We start from the raw sequence: 19541 nt of genomic DNA, 5'->3' as shown, positions 1-19541 counted from the left end.
AGAACAGTGCCTTCTCGCCTTCCAGCAGTGACTGGAGCACTAGTACAGGAGAGCCCTGGACCTAGGTGGCAGAGGACTCTTGTTCCGCTTATGTCTGTCATGCCAGTTGAAGCAAAGGAGCTACTGTGAGACGTATTTTGCCCTTCTTCCTATTTAGCATGATATCCCTTTCAGGATAAAAGTTTAGAACTGATTCTCTGCTGGGCACGGGGGCACCTGCCTGTGATCCCAGCACAGGGGAGACGGAGGTCGGATTGCCATGAGTTGGAGACCAGCCTGGGCTGCATAGTAAGACCCTGTCTCAGGAAAAAACTGCCGTAGGTTTGCTGTCTGCCAGCGTCCCATAGTGAGAGGTCCTGAGGGTGGGCAGTGCCACCGGTGGTGCCCTGTGTTAGGAGTCAGCCTCGATGGCCTTGCCTGTGTCCTGTCTTATGAGGAGCCGTCGGCAGGGAAAGGGACTCTAGGAGTATGGGGTATCTGTGCACACCCTCACCCTGTCTGTAACTCAGACTTGAGGTACAGCCATGTACCTTTTTAAGTTGAATTTCATGTGTGCCCCTTTCTTGGCTCAAGTTTCACAGGTTGGCTGTTCCTCACATGAAGCAGATGCTGCCATCATCTTAAAATATAATTTTGTTTTGCAACTAGTTTTTAATAAAAAATTCGTGTCCTTAGAGCATACCATTCTCTTGGGTCTTAAGCATTTTTATCTCATTTGTCATCCCAGAATGAAGTGAGAGTCTTAGAAGACATCTTGTCCACCAAATACTGTTTTAAGTAACTTAATTTCAGCAAGTTATTAACACAGTTTAACCCAAAAACAAGAAAGGTACCTCGGCAGCAGATATGTGGGGCTACATTAGAAGAGCCCGTTCCCTCTGGCCAGCCCTTCCCTCCTGAAGCCTCCTGTGCTTGTAGGGCGCTTCTGGACAGGACCCTGCACCAGGAGAGCTCGTGTCCTGCATTTGGCCTTGAAGATGTCACAGGTGGACCAAGGCTGTGCACGCATCCCCGAGGAGCAGTTAGTCGCTCACTAAGGTCACGGATGTCAGATGTGCCCAGTTCAGGGCCCCCTTGATGCCTCCAGTGTGTGTTGCTGTGCTGTGTTCTTCTGTTTTGTGTGCCCTGGGACATAGGAGAATCCTGTTTCAACACGAGGACGTGCAGAAGATGGTCCAGGGCCACAGCTGCCAACAGGAGCATCAGCCCAGTTCATTCTCCCTGGGTCCAGGCTGGCCTTGAAGTCACTGCACAGCCCAGGCCGCCCCCAAACTCTGTGAGCATCCTGCCTCATCCTACACAGTGCTGGGATTATGAGTGCACCCAGAACCTTGCAGATGTCTGATTTCCAGAGGAGATAATGGTTTTTCAGAAAGTCGTAGTGTCCTCACTGTGTCCTCAGCAGACCCAGTCGCCTTTCCTGGTGGCATCCGGCCCAGCAAGATGCAAGCAGGAGCTTCCTGTGGCCCTGCCTGCCAGACGGAAGGCTCCACCACTGGCAGAGTGCCTGGTAAGGTCATTTGGCCCGCAGTTCTGGATCATCCCCTCTCCTATGCCTGCTAATGAGACAGGTTCTGCTGCTGTGTGCCTGTGCTGTGACACACACACAGCCTCTAGCAGTGTGCTGTGGCTCTGCAGGGTTTTGCCTGCTCTAACACTGCCAGAAGAGCACTGGCCTCTGTCTGCGGGCCTCTGTGTGGGTGTCTGCAGCCCTGCGGGGTGGGAGGGATGTGCTGCCACAGGGCCCCACTGGCTCCGGTGGCCACAGCTGGCCACAGCTGATGCCTATACCGAGAACAGCCCCCTGAGCTGCCTGGCAGGCTGGAGCACTCCTGCAGACCCTGGAACCACCTCAGCCCTTTCCATCCCAAGAGCAGGACACATTCTACTGAAGCAAACTGTCATCGCCAGCCTTCCCTTGTCCCTACTCAGGTCTTCCAGTTTAGAGTGGCCACATTTCAAGGGCAGGGCAGAGCCCAAGGTCCAGGGAGTTTCAGACAACTGGCAGAGACACCCTCTGCCCTCCGGCTGCTGCACACTGTTTGAACACCCGTGCCCATACCCGGGGAACCCAGGTGGGCACCCTGGCCTGGGCCACCCCACAGCAGAAACCCTGTACTCTATATTTTCATTTCCTTTACCCACAAATGAACCTGTCCCAGCAATTCCCGAAATGGCCCCGTTGGCAGGCCCAAATGCCTCTGGTGCCCCAGACAAACTCGAGTCACTGTGGCTAAGGTAACTGTTTACCTTGATTGTTATCCTGAGATCTGTCACCTGACATCAGGCACCCCACTCATTCCTGCAGCCCCTGGGGTTCTGCAGCCAACGCTGTAATGACTGAATCTGAATAGAGCCCTGCTCCCTCCCACTGCACGGTGAGAAAGGTGGCAGGCAGTATGGAGGGAGGTCCAGGAAACTGTCTCACACCAGGCAAGCCCAGCCTTGGGACACCAGGTCTGCCATCATGATGCAGGACACAGGCCCGCCACCGTGCACAGGTCATGGGTCCCAAGTTGAGGCTGGCCCCACAGAGCTCAGCCCCCTTTGCTCAGCCAAACCCTGCTGCAGCCAAGGGGCATGGGCCTCCGAGGGAAGTAGGGATGGTGTGGGAGGTGCTGTTAAAGGTCTCACATCTGCTAAGCCTGGGATATGCCTGGGTGGTTGGTGTCTCATCATGGAGACTAGGCTGGCTGTGAACTCTTGGGTTCATGGGATCCTCCTGCCTCAGCCTCTCAAAGCTGGGATTATAGACATGAGCCACCTTGCCTGGCTTTCCTTTATTTATTATTTGTTTATCTTATTGCAGTACTGGGAAGTGAACCCAGGGCGTCATGCACAGTAAGCAGCTGTATCCTCAGCCTTTTAAAATTTTATCTTGAAACAGAATTTAACTTGCCTAAGCAGCTCTCAAACTCAATGTCCTTCATCCTTCGTCAGCCTGCTGAGTGGCTGATATTACAGGCTTCTTCCACACACCACACCATACAGCCTGGCTGTATGTTTTTAGCACGTTTTACAAGAAATAGCCCAGACTCTGCCTGTGTCCTCAGCGACAGGGAACTTTCACCCAGTTCTGCCTGCGCTCAGGAAAAGCCCAGGCAGGCAGTGCTGTTTCTCTTGTTTTATTTCTTTCTTAGCAAAATTTGCACAGCCCAGCAAAGGTTTGCCCTGACACTGAGTCTCAGATCCTGTCCCCATCATTATCAGATCAGATGTCAAATAAAGAAGAGTTTTCTGTGTGTCCTGAACTTTACCCTAAAAGGCTAAAGCCCTGCCACCTGGCACTGGGGCAGTGGAAAGGGTCACATTCCTCCACACTGACGTCAGTGCGTGGCGGCCTCCTATTGTGCCTTGGCCACGTTTGAAGGCCAGCCCTTTGTGTCCACTGCCAGAGCCAGGCCCACGGTACTAAAGTGACAGCCACAGCTCACTGCCACCCACCTCGACTCCCCGAAGAACCTGATTTGGTGGCCCTCAATGTCACCTGCATTGGTTTCCTGGAGCATTCAACAAGCAGGCCAGCTGCATTGCTGGAGTCCCCTGTCCCCAAGGCTAGGGAGGCCCTCAAGAAGTAGGTCCACATCCATTCCAGAGCCTTGGACAGTGATGGATGGGGGTGCATCATTTAAGAATAAAAGGGAGTTGTCAGGATTGCAGGGTGTGAAGCTGTATGAGGATAACCAGCTGACTTCGTTTGCCGGGCACTAGGGAGTGTTGGGGCTGAAAGCACTTTTTTACTTTAAAGAGAACAATAAAAATAATACAGGATTTCAAAACAAAGTGATAGGATTATCACCCTGCATATTGCCACCTTTGGAATAGTCTCAGATCACGAGATACAGGCATGCAGAATTAGTATAAGCACTATTGGTGAACTAAGAATGAATAGTACAGTTACCTTAGCTATCTGTGTGTGTGTCTGTGTGTGTCTTCCCCTTGTTTTGGGTTGAGTTCATTTTAAACCCTAACCCTTAGTACATATGAATGGCAGTATTTGGAAATAGGATCTGTACTAAAGAATCAAGGTTGGAAGGTTCCAGTGCAGTGCTGTTGCTGTGTGTGTGTATGTTTACTGGGGAGTGAACCCAAAGCCTTTGCACTGACGTACACCTCTAGACCTTGTTAAATCTTGAGACAAGGTGGGTTTTATTTTTTGTTTTTGGTATCAGGAATTGAACTCACAAGCTTGCACTTGTCAGGCAGGTGCTTATACTGCTGAGCCAAATCCCCGGCCCTTTGAGACAGGTTTTACAAATCCCTAAATTGCCCAGGCTTTGATCTTCCTGCCTCAGGCTCCCCAGATGCTAAGGTGACAGGAGTGTGGTCCCGCTCCTTGACTTATAAAAAGAATAACTGGAGGGACTGGGGATTCAGCTCAGCGGCATAAGCGCCTGCCTTGCAAGCAGGCAGTCGTGAGTTCGATCCCTGGTACCAATAAAAAAGAAAAAGACAAAAAAAAAAAAAAGAGAGAGAGAAACTGGACACAAAGGACAGATATGCATCAGGGAGGATGTCCCATGGACGCAGAGGGCAGAGGTTGGGGGGACACAGCTGTACTGCCAAGGCCACTGGCAGCCACCACAAGCCAAGAGTACAGCCTGAGCTGTTCCCTGCCGTGTTGTGACCTTGTCTCCAGAAATGCAGAGTGAATTTTCATGAGGTTCCCATGGGTGTGGCGCTTGGGATGGCCAGCCCCTCAGCGTGGGACTTCCCTGTAAAGTTCCCTTTCCCTGCACAGTTCCTGGCAAACCTGGGCTGGAGCCCAAATGACGGGGCTATTGGAACCGCCATATTTGCAAAGGAAGTCGAAGCTCAGAGAAGCTAGTCTCAAGAACACTTACCCATCAGAACCAACTCTGTTGTCACTGCTCTGTCCTGTCAGTGTTTGGTGGCCCCACCAGCGATAACACGTGGCCCCAGGAGTCAGAGCTGTGGGGTTGGGTGGGGCGCTGTGCTCTCTGTGACCCCCTAGAGCTAGAAAAGGGCCAGGCAGCGGTGATGCCTGCCACAGTGGCCTCCCCAGCCTGTCCTCTCCTTCTGGGTTCCAACTTGGCTTCCAAGTTGAGGGGGAGGAAGACCTAAATGTGTGACCTCCCTGGGGATGCTGCAACACCATGGGTGCCCGCTGGGCCTGGCAGCTCACATTCCAGTCATCCTTATAGCAGGGAATGAGGACAGAAGCTCAGCAGCAGAAAGGGCCCATGTCCTGGGACTGGGAGCTGGACCTGGACTAGGATTCACTTGGCTGTGAATCCTAGGAACAGCTGCCTCCGCTAGGGTTCAGGGCTTGTGCCACTAGGGTGGGGTGTTGTGCCCCCACCCCAGACTGAGGGGGCTGTAGACTGCATCTTGTACTCAGGCTGCCAGGTCCTGCCACCCTCTCTGTGGGGTGTCACCTGTCACCATGTGGATGGGCCACAGCTCCCACAGGGGTAGCAGGTGGCCCCTGGGGAACCCCCATTGAAAGAATGTGCAGTTGGGCTGGGGATTTAGCTCAGTGGCATGAGCACCTGCCCTGCAAGCAGGCGGTCGTGAGTTCGATCCCCGGTACTGGGAAAAAAAGAAAAAAAAAATTGTAAAAGAAAGAAAGAAAATGTGCAGTCTGGTGTTCACCCTGTGTCCTGCTAGCTCTCTGGGGACAAAGCGGACGTGCCCGTCTCCAGGATGTTGTCTTGGTTCAGTGACAGGACCACCTGCTACAGCCCCGGTTTGATTGAGAATTATGAGTCCTGTCCTAGCAAGAGGTTCATGGATGTTGCATCTGGAGTACGACCAGGGAAGACCGCCGCTGCCTCCTTCCTCTCCCCTTCCCCCTCCCCTCCCCCTCCTCCCTACCCCTCCCTTTGCCTTCTCCTTCCTCCCTCTGCTCCTCCTCCTCCTCCTCTGCTGCCTCTTGCCTCTGTTTTAACCCTCCACAGACCTGTCCTAAGCCACTAGGCCTCCACCAGGATGGCCGGGGTTGTGAGGCCTTGGTTCCTCACAGTGTTCCTGCCTGTCTGCTCTTTATCTTCCTGCTCTTAAACCCCCTCTCCTGGCTGCCCTGTGGCTGGGAACCATGTGACTGCTGGTGAGAAGTCTGGGCTTGATTTGTAGACAATCGAATTTTTCTCCTTGATGTGGTTATTCTGAGAGAAAAAGGGTCTTGATCTGTGGTTCATACTGACCTTGAACTCACTATGGAGGCTGGCCGCACACTCAGCAACCTTCTGCCTTAGTCTCCTGGTGCTGGGATTACAGGCATGCACAACCACACCTGGCTTCAAAGGATTTGTGAATTCCGTGATTCCTTTGGATCCAATTGAAAGTTATGACATGAAATTTTTATTTCAATGACTATTTTTAATTCCCAAAATTTTAAATGGTCAGGTGTGGTGGCACATGCTTGTAATCCTAGCATTTAGAAAGCTGAGGCAGGAGGATCACTGAGAGTTCGAGACCAGCCTGGCTACATAGCAAGACCCTGTCTTTCAAAACCAAAGCAAAAAAATTTAAAATGGCTCTTCTTCCTGTCTATTTTTATTTTATTTCTTCCTGATTTTGTTTCATAGCTTTTTGTTTAGGGTAAGGAGGTGCTTATCTCTCTGAATACCAAACTCTTGTCTTGTAGTCATGGCAGATTGTGTAACACAGTTTATTTATCAGTTTTAAGTGTAAATTTCAATGAATTTTGACAGATATACACACCCATGCATCCACCATTACAATGAAAGTATATTCCCTTGTACTATTTTTGTTTGTTTGTTTGAGACAAGGTCTCACTGTGTATGCAGGATGACCTTGAACGAGTCACAGAAGGTGTGTTTTGTTTGTCTTGGGAAGCTCCTAAGAAGGGAACTGCCGGGTCTTTGGTCAGCAAACCTAAACTTTTTCCTAAGCAGAGGGACCAGAGCCTGGCATCCCTAGCTGTATGTGAGGACTCTCGATAGTGCAGGCTGTTGTTCAAGGCTGCATATTGATCTCTCACCGAATCTGTCTACATTGCGAGGCATGGCTTTGAAGGAGGCCACCAGGCAGCCTGTGAGTCGTTAGGTCCTGAAGTGTCAACATGAAGATACCAGATCTGAAGCAGGAACATAAACGCGTGGAGCAGGGTGCCCTGAACGCTGCGGCCTCCTGAGAAACGTTGGAGCCACATAGCTGAGATCAGGGTCGTAAATAGTGGATTCCATTCCTAGCCCCAGCACTGACTCGCTGTATGACTCAGGACAAATGACTGTCACACTCTGGACAGTACGTTCCACATCTGCAAAGTGGGCACCCCAGAAACCCTCCCTCATGCGTTCCTGCCGACAGTTGATGCCCAGATTCTTGTCATGCCTTGGTTGGCACCAAGCTGCCCTGGATACAGTGAGAGTCCCTGTGATCACTCCTTTGCAACTGAATTCATTGTCCCACCTGTGCCCGCCACTGCCAGTGTTTAGTTGCTGCAGCCGCCGCTAGGGGTCAGGCTTCTCCCCTTTCCTCTGTTCCAGCTCGGCTGAGGTGGTGCAGCCAGGTGTCAGGCCTGTCCCTCATCCTCAGGTTTATGTCCCCTGGGGACTTCTGGCACCTCCCTTTGGAGCAAGATGACTCACAGTGGGGCAGAGCCCAGCTGGAGTCTCAGGGCAGTCTGCTTGGGTGTAGATTGGGTCCTAGATCTTTCCTCTCCCTTCCCTGGCTCACCCACGTCTACTCGTCCATGCATCCGTTCAGGGATACCCTCCTGAACCCTTCTGCAGTAACCCAGGAGCAAGGGATGGGCTGAGCCTGCGTGGTGGCGCACACACCTACACTCCCGACACTCGGAAGGCTGAGGCAGGAAGATCGCAAATTCAAGGCCCATTCAGGCAAATTAGCAATACCTTGTGTGCAAACAACAGAACATATCCTTAACATATGACCAGGAATCACACTCCTAAGTATACAGCCAAGGAGTTGCAAATGTATTGCACACAAAACCTGCAGTTTTATTCATAATTTCCAAAGTGTGGAAGAAAGCAAGATGTCTGCTGATGGACAGATAACTAAACCATGCTGTGGCTTCAGGGTGGCCCCTGAAGTTCTAGGGTGCAAATGCATCCCCCACCGCCACAGTCTTGAGACACAGGTTGTGTATGGTGAGGATCTGTTAGTACCACCAGAGTTGGTGAGGCTTGACAGAGCCAGCTCCTGGTGCACAGCCCTGTTCCAGCCTTTTCCTCCTCAGCCCCGGGAGTGCTCCTTAGCATGATGCAGCTCAAGCTGCCAGCTCATGCAGGTCCCTCCACCTCCGACATCCCAGCCTCCAGATCTGTAAGAAGTGAATCTGGCCAGGTGTGTGATACATATCTGTAACTGCACACTCAAGAGGCTGAGGCAGGAGGACTGCCAGATGTTCAAGGCCAGCCCAGGCTACCCTGTCTCAAAAAAGGAAGGAAGGAGTTGGTGCCATCCCTGGAGGTGGGTGTGGGCACTTGGCCGCATGAGAGTGAGCTGTTTCCTGTGATGCTGGGGAGCAGCCAGGGCCTTGCCTGCACCTAGCGCTCAGTTATCAGGGAGCAGTTGCCCAGGGCCACCGTGAGGTCTCCTTTGCCCTCTCTGCTGAGCAGCTCACCTCTGATGCGTATCCCTGGCTGGTTCAACACATCGAGCCCATTTACTTTCTCTTCCACTTTTTCAGGCTTGGCAAAGCTGGAATTTGGGGCTTGGAGAGCAGCATTAGTGGAGAGAGAGGAGGGCTGGGCTCGTGGGTCCCTGGGAAGGCACACCTCGGGATCCAGGGTTCCACGTGGGTTTCAGTCTGTGCTGTGTCTACTTTTGACAGCCTCCAAAAAGGGCAAGGTTGGCCCTCTGCACAAGAATCACTGGACTCAAAAAAAAAAAAAAAAAAAAAATCACTGGACTCCTCTCCCTGGGCCCAAAATGATGAAAATGTGCCTGTGGTCTGGGGATGCAGTTCAGCTCTGCAGGTGTCTGGCTGTGGGTTCTACCCTCAGCTCTGCCAAAACACAACATAAACAGCTTCACTTCCCTAGCTGCCCAAACAGCTCCTCCACAGCCCCCTTTTCTCCACCCCTGCAGCTTCTCCCTTCTCTGATCTCAGCGCCCACAACCATTGTCACCCCAACCCAAGTCATGGTCTGGAGTGGTCAGCTCACTTCCCAGGTGTGGCGTTTACTCCATGGGGTTTTCATAAATAAGCCCAGGCTTTGCCTCACATACAGCACTGCTCAGCCCTGGGACATTCTCACGCTGAGGTGTGGGTTAAATTCCATAACCTGATCCATGGCCTGGGCATGGAGCATGGGTTAGGGCAGGTGATACCTAGGGAGAGGGTGGCAGCCTAGGGGGATAGGACACAGGAGCAAAGGCCAGGAAAGTTGGGAGACCAGGGAAAGGAAAGATGGCCCGGGCTGCGTGATACTGGAGCAGGATGTCTCAAGGGAACTGAAGCTGGGACTCCAGTCTCTGTCCCAAGACACACAGTGGTAACAGGTGACATTGCAGCCAGGTGAGAAAGGGCTGTGTTTAAGGTTGGCCTTCAGCAGGAGTAGGGGTAATCCTGGGAGACCCCTCCCCACTGCATCAGGGCAGCCCTGACTCAGCGGGCATCAGGGGGCTGGGCCAGAGGGTCGTCAGGGGCAGGAGGCCTGGGGGCCGGCTGAGATGGCCTAGGTCGGGTCCCAGCGCCGGCCGGGCGGCCCCTTTCAGGCTTAGCACGCCCGACAGCACTAACGCAACTGTGCCCGGCCAAGCAAATCTTTTGTCCTGTGCAGGCTGAGCCAGCAGGGTGCCAGCTGTATAAGCAGGGTCCCTCGGAGGCCAGCAGAGCACCATGGCGCAGCGCTCGGGGAAGGTGAGTGGGGTCTGTGTCCCCTCAGGGACCCAGCAGGGGTGGGGTTCCCCATCCATGGGCATGGAGAGGGTCCAGCCTTGCTCCAAGTGCCCTGTGGGGATGTAACCTGGGCAGAGCCGGCTTAAATTTCAAGTTAAAGGGGCTGGGGATTTAGCTCAGCAGCAAAAGCACCTGCCTTGCAAACAGGCGGTTGTGAGTTCGATCCCCGGTACCGATTTAAAAAAAATTTTTTTTTTCAAGTTAAAATGGGCAGCCGTGCCAGGTGTGCAGCCGGGGTCTCCTGGGCCCCTCTTTCCCAAGGTCACATATGTCAATGCTTCCAGCTGAGGAAACCTCAGTGGCCCTACAGTCCCTCTTCTGCTCTCTTCTTTCCAGGAAGCTAGGTAAAGCATGGACTTTGCTCCTTGGATCTCTTAGGGGTACTTGGTCTCCCTTATTGTCTCTACTAGGCCCATCTTGAGCCACAGGGACAGCCATTTAGGGTCTCTCTCCCTTTTCTCTAGTGTCCCTGTCCTATCTAACCCACTACCAAAGCCTCTTCTCTCCAGAGACTTTTCAGGCCCCTTCATGGTGACATCATCTGTCTGAAAGGGCCTGCGTTATGCATCAGTAACAAACAGTCCTGGTAGCCGGCTAGCATAAAACCAGGGTATCTGCTCCCTGGCACTGCACAGGCCTTGGTGGGACAGTGTGAGATGGAGGGAGAAAAAGATCCCCAAAATGAAGTACCCCAGTGGGTGACCCTCTATCTCACACGCATCCCTGTGACCAATCCTGCAGTCACCGTAACTGCTGGGGGCCTAGAAAAGCAACTCTACCACAGCCCCCCGGGAGAACTGCAAGTGAGGTGAAGCCAGGTGACAGCATGTCACTGGGTGACATTATTGTCCTCCAAGTGGGTCCTTCAGGAGCCATAACTCACTCTGTCTTTCTTTTCTTTCCTTTTGGTACTGGGGATCCCACTTACAACCTGCTTGCCAGGCAGGCGCTTGTGCTGCTGAACTACGTCCCCGGCCCAGGGGCCATGATTCTGGAGACCAGCAGAGTCCTTGAGTGTTCAGAACTTTAGTGTGCATGGGTTTGAGGGCTGCTGCTTTGCTTGTTGGGTTTGGGGACAAGGGCACGCTTCGAGGGCCACTTTGCTACAGAACACTGTGCCTCAACTGCACTGGATTGTAACAGTCCAGCTCTGATATCTGTCTGCTGCCCAGAGAGTGGGCTGCAAAATACTGGGGGGAGGGGACACTGGTAGAGCCCTCCTTTGAGGACACCAGTGTAGTGACAGGCTTCGACCTGCTGCTGTGACAGGCTTTGGCCTCTCCCATCACAGAGGCCCAGGAATTTGATTCTGAGAAGTAAATGTTGGGTGCCGTGTATTCTTCTAGAAGCTTCTCCTTTAATGTTATCACAGATGTTATATTTTAACAATAAACGAGCACTGACGCAGGTGTGAGGGTGGCTACCCAGTGGGTTCAAGGGCAGCCTGGAATACACAGGCCAGCTCCTGTCTCAAAACACACAAATGAACAAAATTAAATAAAACTGAGTTTTACAGAGCCAGCTGGAGTTTGGAGAGCCCAGTCTCAACTGGCATCTTGACAAAATGGGAAATCCATCCCTGAATTCATTTGCCCCACCGTGAGTGTGGCCAGAGCTGTGTGTCTGCCTGGTCCAGACTCTCCTGAACATAGCATCACCAGGCTGGGGCAGCCTGGGAGTCTGAGCACTATCACAGACACTGGATCCTGGACACTAGCACCCAGGTCCCAGAAATGGAAGACAAAGAGGCCCCTGACCCACAGCTCTGCCCTTGCCCTTCCAGATCACCTTCTATGAGGGCAAGCACTTCACGGGGAGGAAGCTGGAGGTCTTCGGGGACTGTGACAACTTCCAGGACCAAGGCTTTATGAACCGGGTCAACTCGATCCGCGTGGAGAGCGGGGCCTGGGTCTGCTTCGATCACCCTGACTTCCGGGGTCAGCAGTTCATTCTGGAGCACGGCAGCTACCCTGACTTCTTCCGCTGGAACGGCCACAATGACCACATGGGCTCCTGCAGGCCTGTGGGGATGGTGAGTAGGGCCCGGGCTTCGTGGGAAGGGTGGAAGGTGGCTGTGTGTCAGGCCTGGGTGGCCAGCAGGGGTGGCCTCTCAGCGTTAAGATCTTTAAGACTGAGAGAGTCCTATGATGGGCGATGGGCATGGTGGTGTAGACCTGTCATCCCTGCTACTGAGGACCACGTGTTCAAAGCCATCCTGACTACAGAGAGAGACCTTGTGACAACAGCCAAAGAAAAAGAGAGAGATAGAGAGAAAGGTTGGATTTGCAACCATATAGGGCATACTTGACAAAAGCAGCCTGGTTGGAACCTGGCCTTGTAGCACTCTGTGAGTTTGGCATCCCATCTCAGAGCAACTAAGGAAGGAGGCCAGACTACAGAAAATCTGGAGCCGGGTCCTTTGGGATTACAGGTGGCTGCATGTCACAGGTGTAACCCAGCATGTGTAGGGAGAGCAGACAGGCACGTTGAGCTGCCCTTATGGTGGGCTTTGGGGATGGAGGATCCCCATGTCACAAAGACCAGGTGACCTGCTGCAAGCTGTCCCGTCAGGAAACAGCTGTGCCATGAGACCAAAGTGCACAGCTGCTGTGGGTGTCAATCTGCCGCCCAACCCTCCGGGAATCCTGGGGCCAGGTCTCCAGAGAACATCTAAGGGGTTGCAGGGAAGGTGACCTTCTATACGGGGCTCTCCTCTGTTCTCTGCCAGTTGCAAAACCATTTGTGTTCTGGCATCTCAAATGGCAAGAATGCTTTCTTAGTATTTCTGCCAGGCCATGGACATTTAGAAAAAAGGAATTCGAATGCTTGGCCCAGACCCTGCATACTGCTATTGCTACGAAAACTACCAGGCATCTCATGAATGCTGGTCTTTCAAGAGCTACCCCAGCCAGCTGTGAGACGGGCCCAGACACCAGGCCAGCGGGGAGCTGGTCCTCCTCTGTCATTTGGAGACCCGGGGATCCAGTGGGGAGGTGCATGTGCTGATGTCACCTAGAAATGACATCAAGGCCAGCAGGAACTTCGGCAGAGGCGATGTTAATTTTTGATTTTTGGCTTCCTGTTTTCATAAAACGTTCTGTTACAGATTTAAAATATTGTCACTTGAAGCCCCTGCCTGTGGCCTGCAGTCCAGGGTATAGAAGTCAAAGCTGGAGGATGTGGCAGTGGCAGCTGTGACAAGAGTCTCCCAGGATGAGACTCCAAGGGTGCCAGGGTCCCAGCCTGGGCTGAGGGGCTGCCTCACCCTCCCTGGACCTGGGGTTCCTTAGCTATAAGAAGAAAATGGGTCAGTTCAACAGCTTTGAAGAATGAAAGCAACAAAACCCTTTCCTCCCATGAAATCTCACAGATGAACAGAGGCTTGTGTTGGGGAGGAGGTCACACCAGCCCCTGCCACGTCCAGGGGCTCCTGTGTGCCCAGAGCCCTCAGTGGCTCTGAGCTCCTCCCCGCCTGGGTGTGAGGAGGAGGCTAGGGTTCTCCTTCTCTCCTCCCCTTGCCTGGCCCCTGGAGCACGGGGAGCACTTCCGCATAGAAATCTTCGAGGGCTGCAACTTCACGGGCCAGTGCCTGGAGCTGGTGGAGGACTGCCCCTTCCTACAGAGCCACGGCTGGCCCAAGAGCTGCGTCAATGCTGCCAAGGTGTACGGGGATGGAGCGTGAGTACACCAAGGGCAGTCCGGGTGGGTGTCAGACCCCAGCCTTGCACCCCTTGTCCCTCCCCTGTACCGGGAAGACACCCAGGCCTGCACAACCCCAAGGAGACTTGGGGGGCTCAGTGAAAAAAAAAGGGGGAAGACAGAGCTGGTGCTGTTTGACCTCAGGGCTGCACAACCTTTACTCCTCAAGCGCAGTGACTGGCGCAGGATGGGGGATTCTGTGTTTGTCCCTTGGCTCCTGTGTGCTTAACTCTTAAAGACTACCTGAACCCTTATTAAGGGGAAGCCACCTGCTCTTTGGTCCCTGGGTCCCCAGGATTTGGTGGTCACACTGCCAGAATCCTCTCCTAAGACCCACATGACAAGAGTGTTTTGTCTGAATCCATGCCAGCCAGGCGTGACCTGTCCTTGCATCCATATCCTGGAGTCCACCTGGTGGCCTTTCTGCCACCCTCTTCTCATCTTCTGCCTCCTCCCTGTAGTCTCTGCCCTTTCCTCTAGGGGGATTCCATGCAAGCTCTAGGGTGACCCCCTGTCACTGCTTAGGTATTTCACGTGGCCCCTGAGCAAGGAGGCCTTGCCTGAGCCAGGCCTGCCTGGATCCCAGCAGTAGTGCCTCGGCCTGCTCGCAGCCTGTCTCTTCTCTCTCCATCCCAACCCCTGACCCTCCCAAGGCTTGGTGCCAGGCACCAAGCACAGGGCCCTGGACAGGACATTGGAGAGGAAAGCTGTGGGGGTGAGTCGTGTGGCCTAGTGGTCTAGTGGCCACTGTCCATCATCCACAAGCAGGGCCTAGGGCTAGAATCCGCTAACCCTGGGTCTATCTGAGAGGAAGTCCTTTGACCTGCGAAGTACTCTTAGGACTGAGGTGAGGGATCTTCAAAGTCCCAGGGTCAGACTGTCCTATGGTCTGGACAGTCCTGTGTGATCCTTGGTGCAAGTGCAAGAGGGAAGGGTTAGTGGTGAGCTGGAGAGGCCACCATGGCCTCCTAGATTTGTGCCTGAGTATCCTGGGCACCTCCAGTACTACTTCTCATAGAGGGCACACAGGAACTGGGTGTGTTGACTGAAGAAAGGAACAGTAGGACTTGGTCCCCAATCCATGAGAGGTCCCCTGCCAGGTACTGTGATTTTGGCTTTTCCTTGGGGTGCTTACCCGGAACCGGCTGCTGCAGGCAGACAGCGAGGGAGGGCCATCCCGGACTGTTCCTGGCCCTCGGTCTGGGCACTGAACACAGGCACAGTTACTGGGCACACCCATGCCCGGCTGGGCGTGACCACGCAACTGCAGGGAGGAAACCAGCCAAGACCAGGCAGTGGCTCCACTGCCCCCAGAGTGAGGGATCCCTGGGGCGCACCGGGGAAGGGGCTGGTGTCCCTGCCGCCCTGACCTGGCCCGGGCCTCCAGGTGGGTGCTGTACGAGGAGCCCAACTACCGCGGCCGCATGTTCCTGCTGGAGCGCGGAGACTTCCGCGGCTTCTCCGACTGGGAGGCGCACAGCGGCCGCGTGCAGTCGCTGCGCAGGGTCGTCAACTTCTTCTAGCCGCGGGACAGCGACCGCGGGGACAGCGGGGACAGTGACCACGGCAATAAAGGTGCTGGAGCCGCGGCGGCCTCGAGTGCTTTGTGGGCGCTCTGCGCGGTACGGGGTGGGGGCCCCGGCAGGCGTGGACCAGGGTGCTGAGAGGTCCCGCGGGCAGGAGGAGCCTGCGGGGTCTGGGGTCCACCCTTCACGCGACCTGGGGCGCCTTCAGTCCCCACCACGGGGGACCAATTAGGGAAGGAGAGTGGCAAGGGAGGCGGGTCTTTGGTGGGTGGGGCTGGGGCTGGGGGGCGGGCCCAGAGGAAACTGAGGGGCGTGGTAGGGGATATGGGGCGGGACCAGGATGGGGAAGGGTGGGTGGTATGGGGGCAGGGCTTGGATGGGGGGGGGGGAGCGGGGCCCTGATCCCCAACATCACCCTTCACCCTTTCTGGCTCCCAGTGACTGGGAAGGTCGCTGGAGAGCTGCTGGCTGGTCCGCGGAGGCATCCGGGGATGACTCCCTGCTTGCTCCCACGATCACGGAATGGGGTTGGTGGGTGTAGCAGACAGTGTTCTGCTGCCCCTGAGCAGTCAACCTGTTTTGGGGGAGATGAGATCTGGGATCCTCCCTGCTCCCACCATCACAGAATGGGATTGGCGGGTGTAGCAGACAGTGTTCTTGCTGCCCCTGAGCAGTCAACCTGTTTTGGGGAAGATGAGATCTGGGATCCTCGGGCGCCTGAAGAAGACAAGGGCGCTGGACACCTGAGTGGTATTTCTGAACTTGGGGAACCCAGAGATGTGAGCTCGGTGCACTGGACCAAGGACCGACTGGAGGGATCGGAAGGTCCACAGCCTTGTGCCTGGGTCAGTTCAGCTTTCTAACCCTACAGACTAGGTCCTCCACCCCACACCCCACCGTGCCAGGAATCTAACCCAGGGCCTAGCACTAGCTAGGCAAGTACTACCCCTCGGAGCTACATCTCCAGCCCAAGGGTTTTGGGGAGGTGAAGGGGATCCGACTGGAAATGAGGTAGAATAAAAAGGAAGGAAAAGAAGACAAAGAAATCGAATTTCTTAAGTTGTTTTGTTTTTTGTTTGTTTGTTTGTTTGTTTGTTTTTTTGAGACAGGGTCAGGTTCAGGCTGATCTTAAATTCACTTTGTAAGTCCAGGCTGGCCTCAAACTCACAGCAGTCCTTCCTGTGTCAGCCTCCTGAGTGCTGGAAGGAAGTTGAGATTCTGAAATTGTATTTTTAAGAAAAACTGCAGCTAAAGGACCCTCGTCTATCCTTAATATCTTTTAAACATCTGCAATAATCGGGATGTGTTGGCTTACGCCTGTAATCCCAGTACTCGGGAGGCTGAGGCAGGAGGTTCCTTGTGAGTTTGAGACCAGCCTCGGCTACAAGGTGAGTTCAAGGCAGCCTAAACTGCATAGGGAGACCCTGTCTCAAAAAAATAAAAAAAAAAATCTGCAATACCTTGTAATACTTTGCCTCCCATGTGACAGCTGTGCAACTGGCCACCCCTTTAAACTCCAAGGTCAGCACTGCCCAACTGGCCTGGGCCACAGGATGTCACATTCCTCCACAGTTGATGCCAAAGATGACATGATGGGATCTTTAGTGAGCCCTGACTGTTCCAGGCTCCAGTGCACAGAATCTGTGTAGCTTACACTTATTGTGTTGGGCAGTAATAGAGACCTAGATACTTTCCTCACTGCTGGGCAAAATAACTGGCACTTGCAACTTACTGGAGGAGAGTATTTTGGCTCATGTTTCAGTCCATGCTTGGCTGGCTCCAAGGCAGGATGGCATGACAGAGGGGCTGGCACAGGAAAGCTGCTCACTGCATGGCGGACAGGAAGCAGAGGGTGAAGGAGGAGGTGGGAAGGGCGATGAACCCTTCCAGGCAGATCCCCACAACCTACAACTTCCGGCCAGCGCCTACCTCCCACCAGCAATCAGCTATAAGCCCCATATTCCAACTACCTTCCAAAAGCCCCACCTCTGTGAGCACCTGCGGCTCCTGAGGGACATACAGAGATGAACCATAGTAGATGCCACGACTATGACACACTTTTGATGGTTACTGACAAATGCAAACTAGACACAGGCAGATTTCCAAACCAAGCTTGGCAGGTCCCTGTGATTCCATGTCACATCATCCGTTCCCATGCAGAGGGACACGTGGCATAAATGTGGAGCATAGTAAAACCCTTGCAAGCCTCAGACCCTACTGTGTGGCATACGTGCAGCCATCTCTGTGGTACCAACTATTTACACTTGTAAAAGTTGCCATGAGAAAGGTAGATGTTAGTAGTGAGTGGCCCAGTCCTTGGGAGGAGAAGCCAAGAGGGCCACAGTGATCAGAGGTTCAGCCAACTCTGGAAGCTCACTAGATGTGACTTGGACAGCCCACTGTGCAGTGCCTTAGGGTCCTGGGCATCTTGTGGAATATTAATACACTGTTGCCATCCTGGGAACCAAATGAGAGCCAGTAGTTCCCAATATGCTCTCTCCCCAGCTCCCAGGAAGAGCAGCACCTCATGAGTGAGCTGTGGGGGACCACCTGGATACTCATTGAAGGACGAGCAATCCTCTCCATTCTGACTAAATCTGGCCCTATTTCCACATATTGATATGCATAGAGCAGAGCAGACTTTTCCTTATCCCTTCAATTGGCTTTAAGCAACGCAAATAGGAGTTGATGTGTAGTCTTTGAAGCAAGATGACAGGCCAGTGTTACCCCAACCCATAGCTCCCAGAAAACATGTATGAGCCAGGTGAGAGGGAGAGCCATGCACCACACTGTTGGCTGAGATGGAACCTTGAGATAAGAGGCTGTGACTAGTAGGATTGAGTCACCGGCTGTGCACTTGAATAAGGTTTAGGTGGTGAGTGGGCAAAGGCTGGGCCCACCAATCAGAAAAGCGATTTTCACTCCTTCATTTGAACCTGCTGCTGTTCACGGGACCAATCAGAAGTGCTTTTCTTTTCTTTTCTTTTCTTTTTTTTTTTTTTTTTTTTTTTTGGTCGTTTTCGTTTTTATCGGTACCGGGGATCGAACTCACGACTGCCTGCTTGCAAGGCAGGCGCTTATGCCGCTGAGCTAAATCCCCAGCCCCCAGAAGTGCTTTTTCAACCCTTCATTTGCATGCGACCAAAACCAATCAAAACACGGTGCTCCTGATCCTTCATTTACATATGTCGGGGGGGCTGGGGGTTTAGCTCAGCAGCACAAGCGTCTGCCTTGCAAGCAGGCAGTCGTGAGTTCGATCCCTGAAAAAGACAAAAAAAAAAAAAAATTGTACTATACATATGTCGGGAAACCTTGTGAATCTTTGGCTTTACCTGCGTCTGCGCCAAGCCAAGCGAAGTTTGGACAAGACTGTCCCAGTGCTGCATTTGCAGGAGAGGGAGCCAACCCAGAAACTGGGTATTAAAGCCACCTTCCTTTATCCTCTGGCCACTGTGAGCTTTTTCACCACCCAGTCTCACTCCACAGAGCTTACCTCTTTTCCATCTTCAATAAAGGATTTCCGCCGCCTTTTGTGTGCCTTGCTCAATTCTTTGTTCAGGACACCAAGAACCTAGAAAGAAACCCAAAGCACCCTCCATCCATTAACAGGGCTGCGTAGGACTGCCAGGCAGGGCAGGTGTCAAAACCCAGAAAGGCAGCTCCATCTTCGGTCTGAATGAATGTGATGCCAGGAGTTGAAGCAGCTTTTTGTAACCGTGAGGTTAAAGCCAAGAAATTAGGGAGGTTCACGCTCCACCCTTTTAAAGCTGCTGTACATCAGCAGTGTCTTGTTATGGTAGAGAAACAAGCCTGTACTTACTGTGCCACTCTCAGGCAGGTTTTCTGTTACTTGCAGCTTAGCACTCAATAACCAAAACCCAGAACCAAACCTGATGTCACTTGGTTTCTGTTGTGCCCTGCCTGTGTACCCAAGCCCCTAACCGCCAGCTCTCCAGACACCAGCCAGGCAGCTGGGGCTTGTCCGTGACCTTGGTGAGTTTGCTATATGGTGACAGTGCCTCCATGTGCTCTTAGCCTGGCCTTCATGCACTAATCAACCTAATTTGCTTCCAAAGAAAGCATCTCCATTTGTTTCTCTTGGGAACAAATCTCCATCCTTGGAAGCTGAGTCTGAGGTGCACAGATGTCACACGGGGTGGGGGCCTGGGAAAAACGTGAGACGTTTGCGGAATGGAAGGCAAAGAAAGGGGTGCCCCGGGAATGTGGAGCAGAGGTGGTTTCAATCTGAGGTGGACAGCTGAAGTCTGGGGGCTCTGACAGGAACTTTTTTCATTCTGTTACATAGACGGATTGATTGTGGTACTGGGGATTGAACTCGGGGCCCTCACACTAAGCTCCATCCTCATTCCTTTCTGCATTTTTTTGAGACAGTATTTGGTAAGCCTAAATGGCTCAGGCTGGGCTTGAGCTTGCAGTTCTCCTGCCTCAGCCTCCCAGAG

At 53.3% G+C, this 19541-nt stretch overlaps 1 protein-coding gene across 3 annotated transcripts; it reads left to right on the top strand.

Moving 5' to 3' along the window:
• The first annotated feature begins 12 nt into the window (after nucleotides 1–12).
• On the top strand, nucleotides 13–15144 carry Crygn (crystallin gamma N). Of its 3 annotated transcripts, XM_013151995.3 has the most exons (5): nucleotides 1455–1510; nucleotides 9738–9817; nucleotides 11640–11888; nucleotides 13389–13534; nucleotides 14943–15144. In XM_013151995.3, exons 2-5 carry the CDS (start codon nucleotides 9797–9799, stop codon nucleotides 15076–15078), a joined length of 552 nt encoding a protein of 183 aa, XP_013007449.1. In that variant the 5' UTR covers nucleotides 1455–1510; nucleotides 9738–9796; the 3' UTR covers nucleotides 15079–15144. The 3 variants fall into 3 exon arrangements, with proteins under 3 accessions (XP_063105595.1, XP_013007449.1, NP_001166550.1); XM_063249525.1 differs by lacking the exon at nucleotides 9738–9817 and having other exon boundaries at nucleotides 13–1510; NM_001173079.1 differs by lacking the exon at nucleotides 1455–1510 and having other exon boundaries at nucleotides 9797–9817.
• The last annotated feature ends 4397 nt before the right edge of the window (nucleotides 15145–19541 follow it).

The sequence above is a fragment of the Cavia porcellus genome, unplaced genomic scaffold (genome assembly GCF_034190915.1).
Source record: "Cavia porcellus strain 051 isolate PalLab524CR breed Dunkin Hartley unplaced genomic scaffold, mCavPor4.1 scaffold_6, whole genome shotgun sequence".
Taxonomy (NCBI): Eukaryota; Metazoa; Chordata; class Mammalia; order Rodentia; family Caviidae; genus Cavia; species Cavia porcellus.
The sequence above is the reverse complement of the archived record's forward strand: the minus strand, read 5'-3'. Positions and strand labels throughout refer to the sequence as shown.

Excerpts from the sequence above, each read along its gene's own strand:
- Crygn (XM_063249525.1), top strand. The coding sequence starts at position 1,361 with ATGGTTTTTCAGAAAGTCGTAGTGTCCTCACTGTGTCCTCAGCAGACC. Across the intron at positions 11,889-13,388 it reads CCTGCAGGCCTGTGGGGATG|CACGGGGAGCACTTCCGCAT; the intron begins GTGAGTAGGGCC and ends TGGCCCCTGGAG. Across the intron at positions 13,535-14,942 it reads AAGGTGTACGGGGATGGAGC|GTGGGTGCTGTACGAGGAGC; the intron begins GTGAGTACACCA and ends CCGGGCCTCCAG.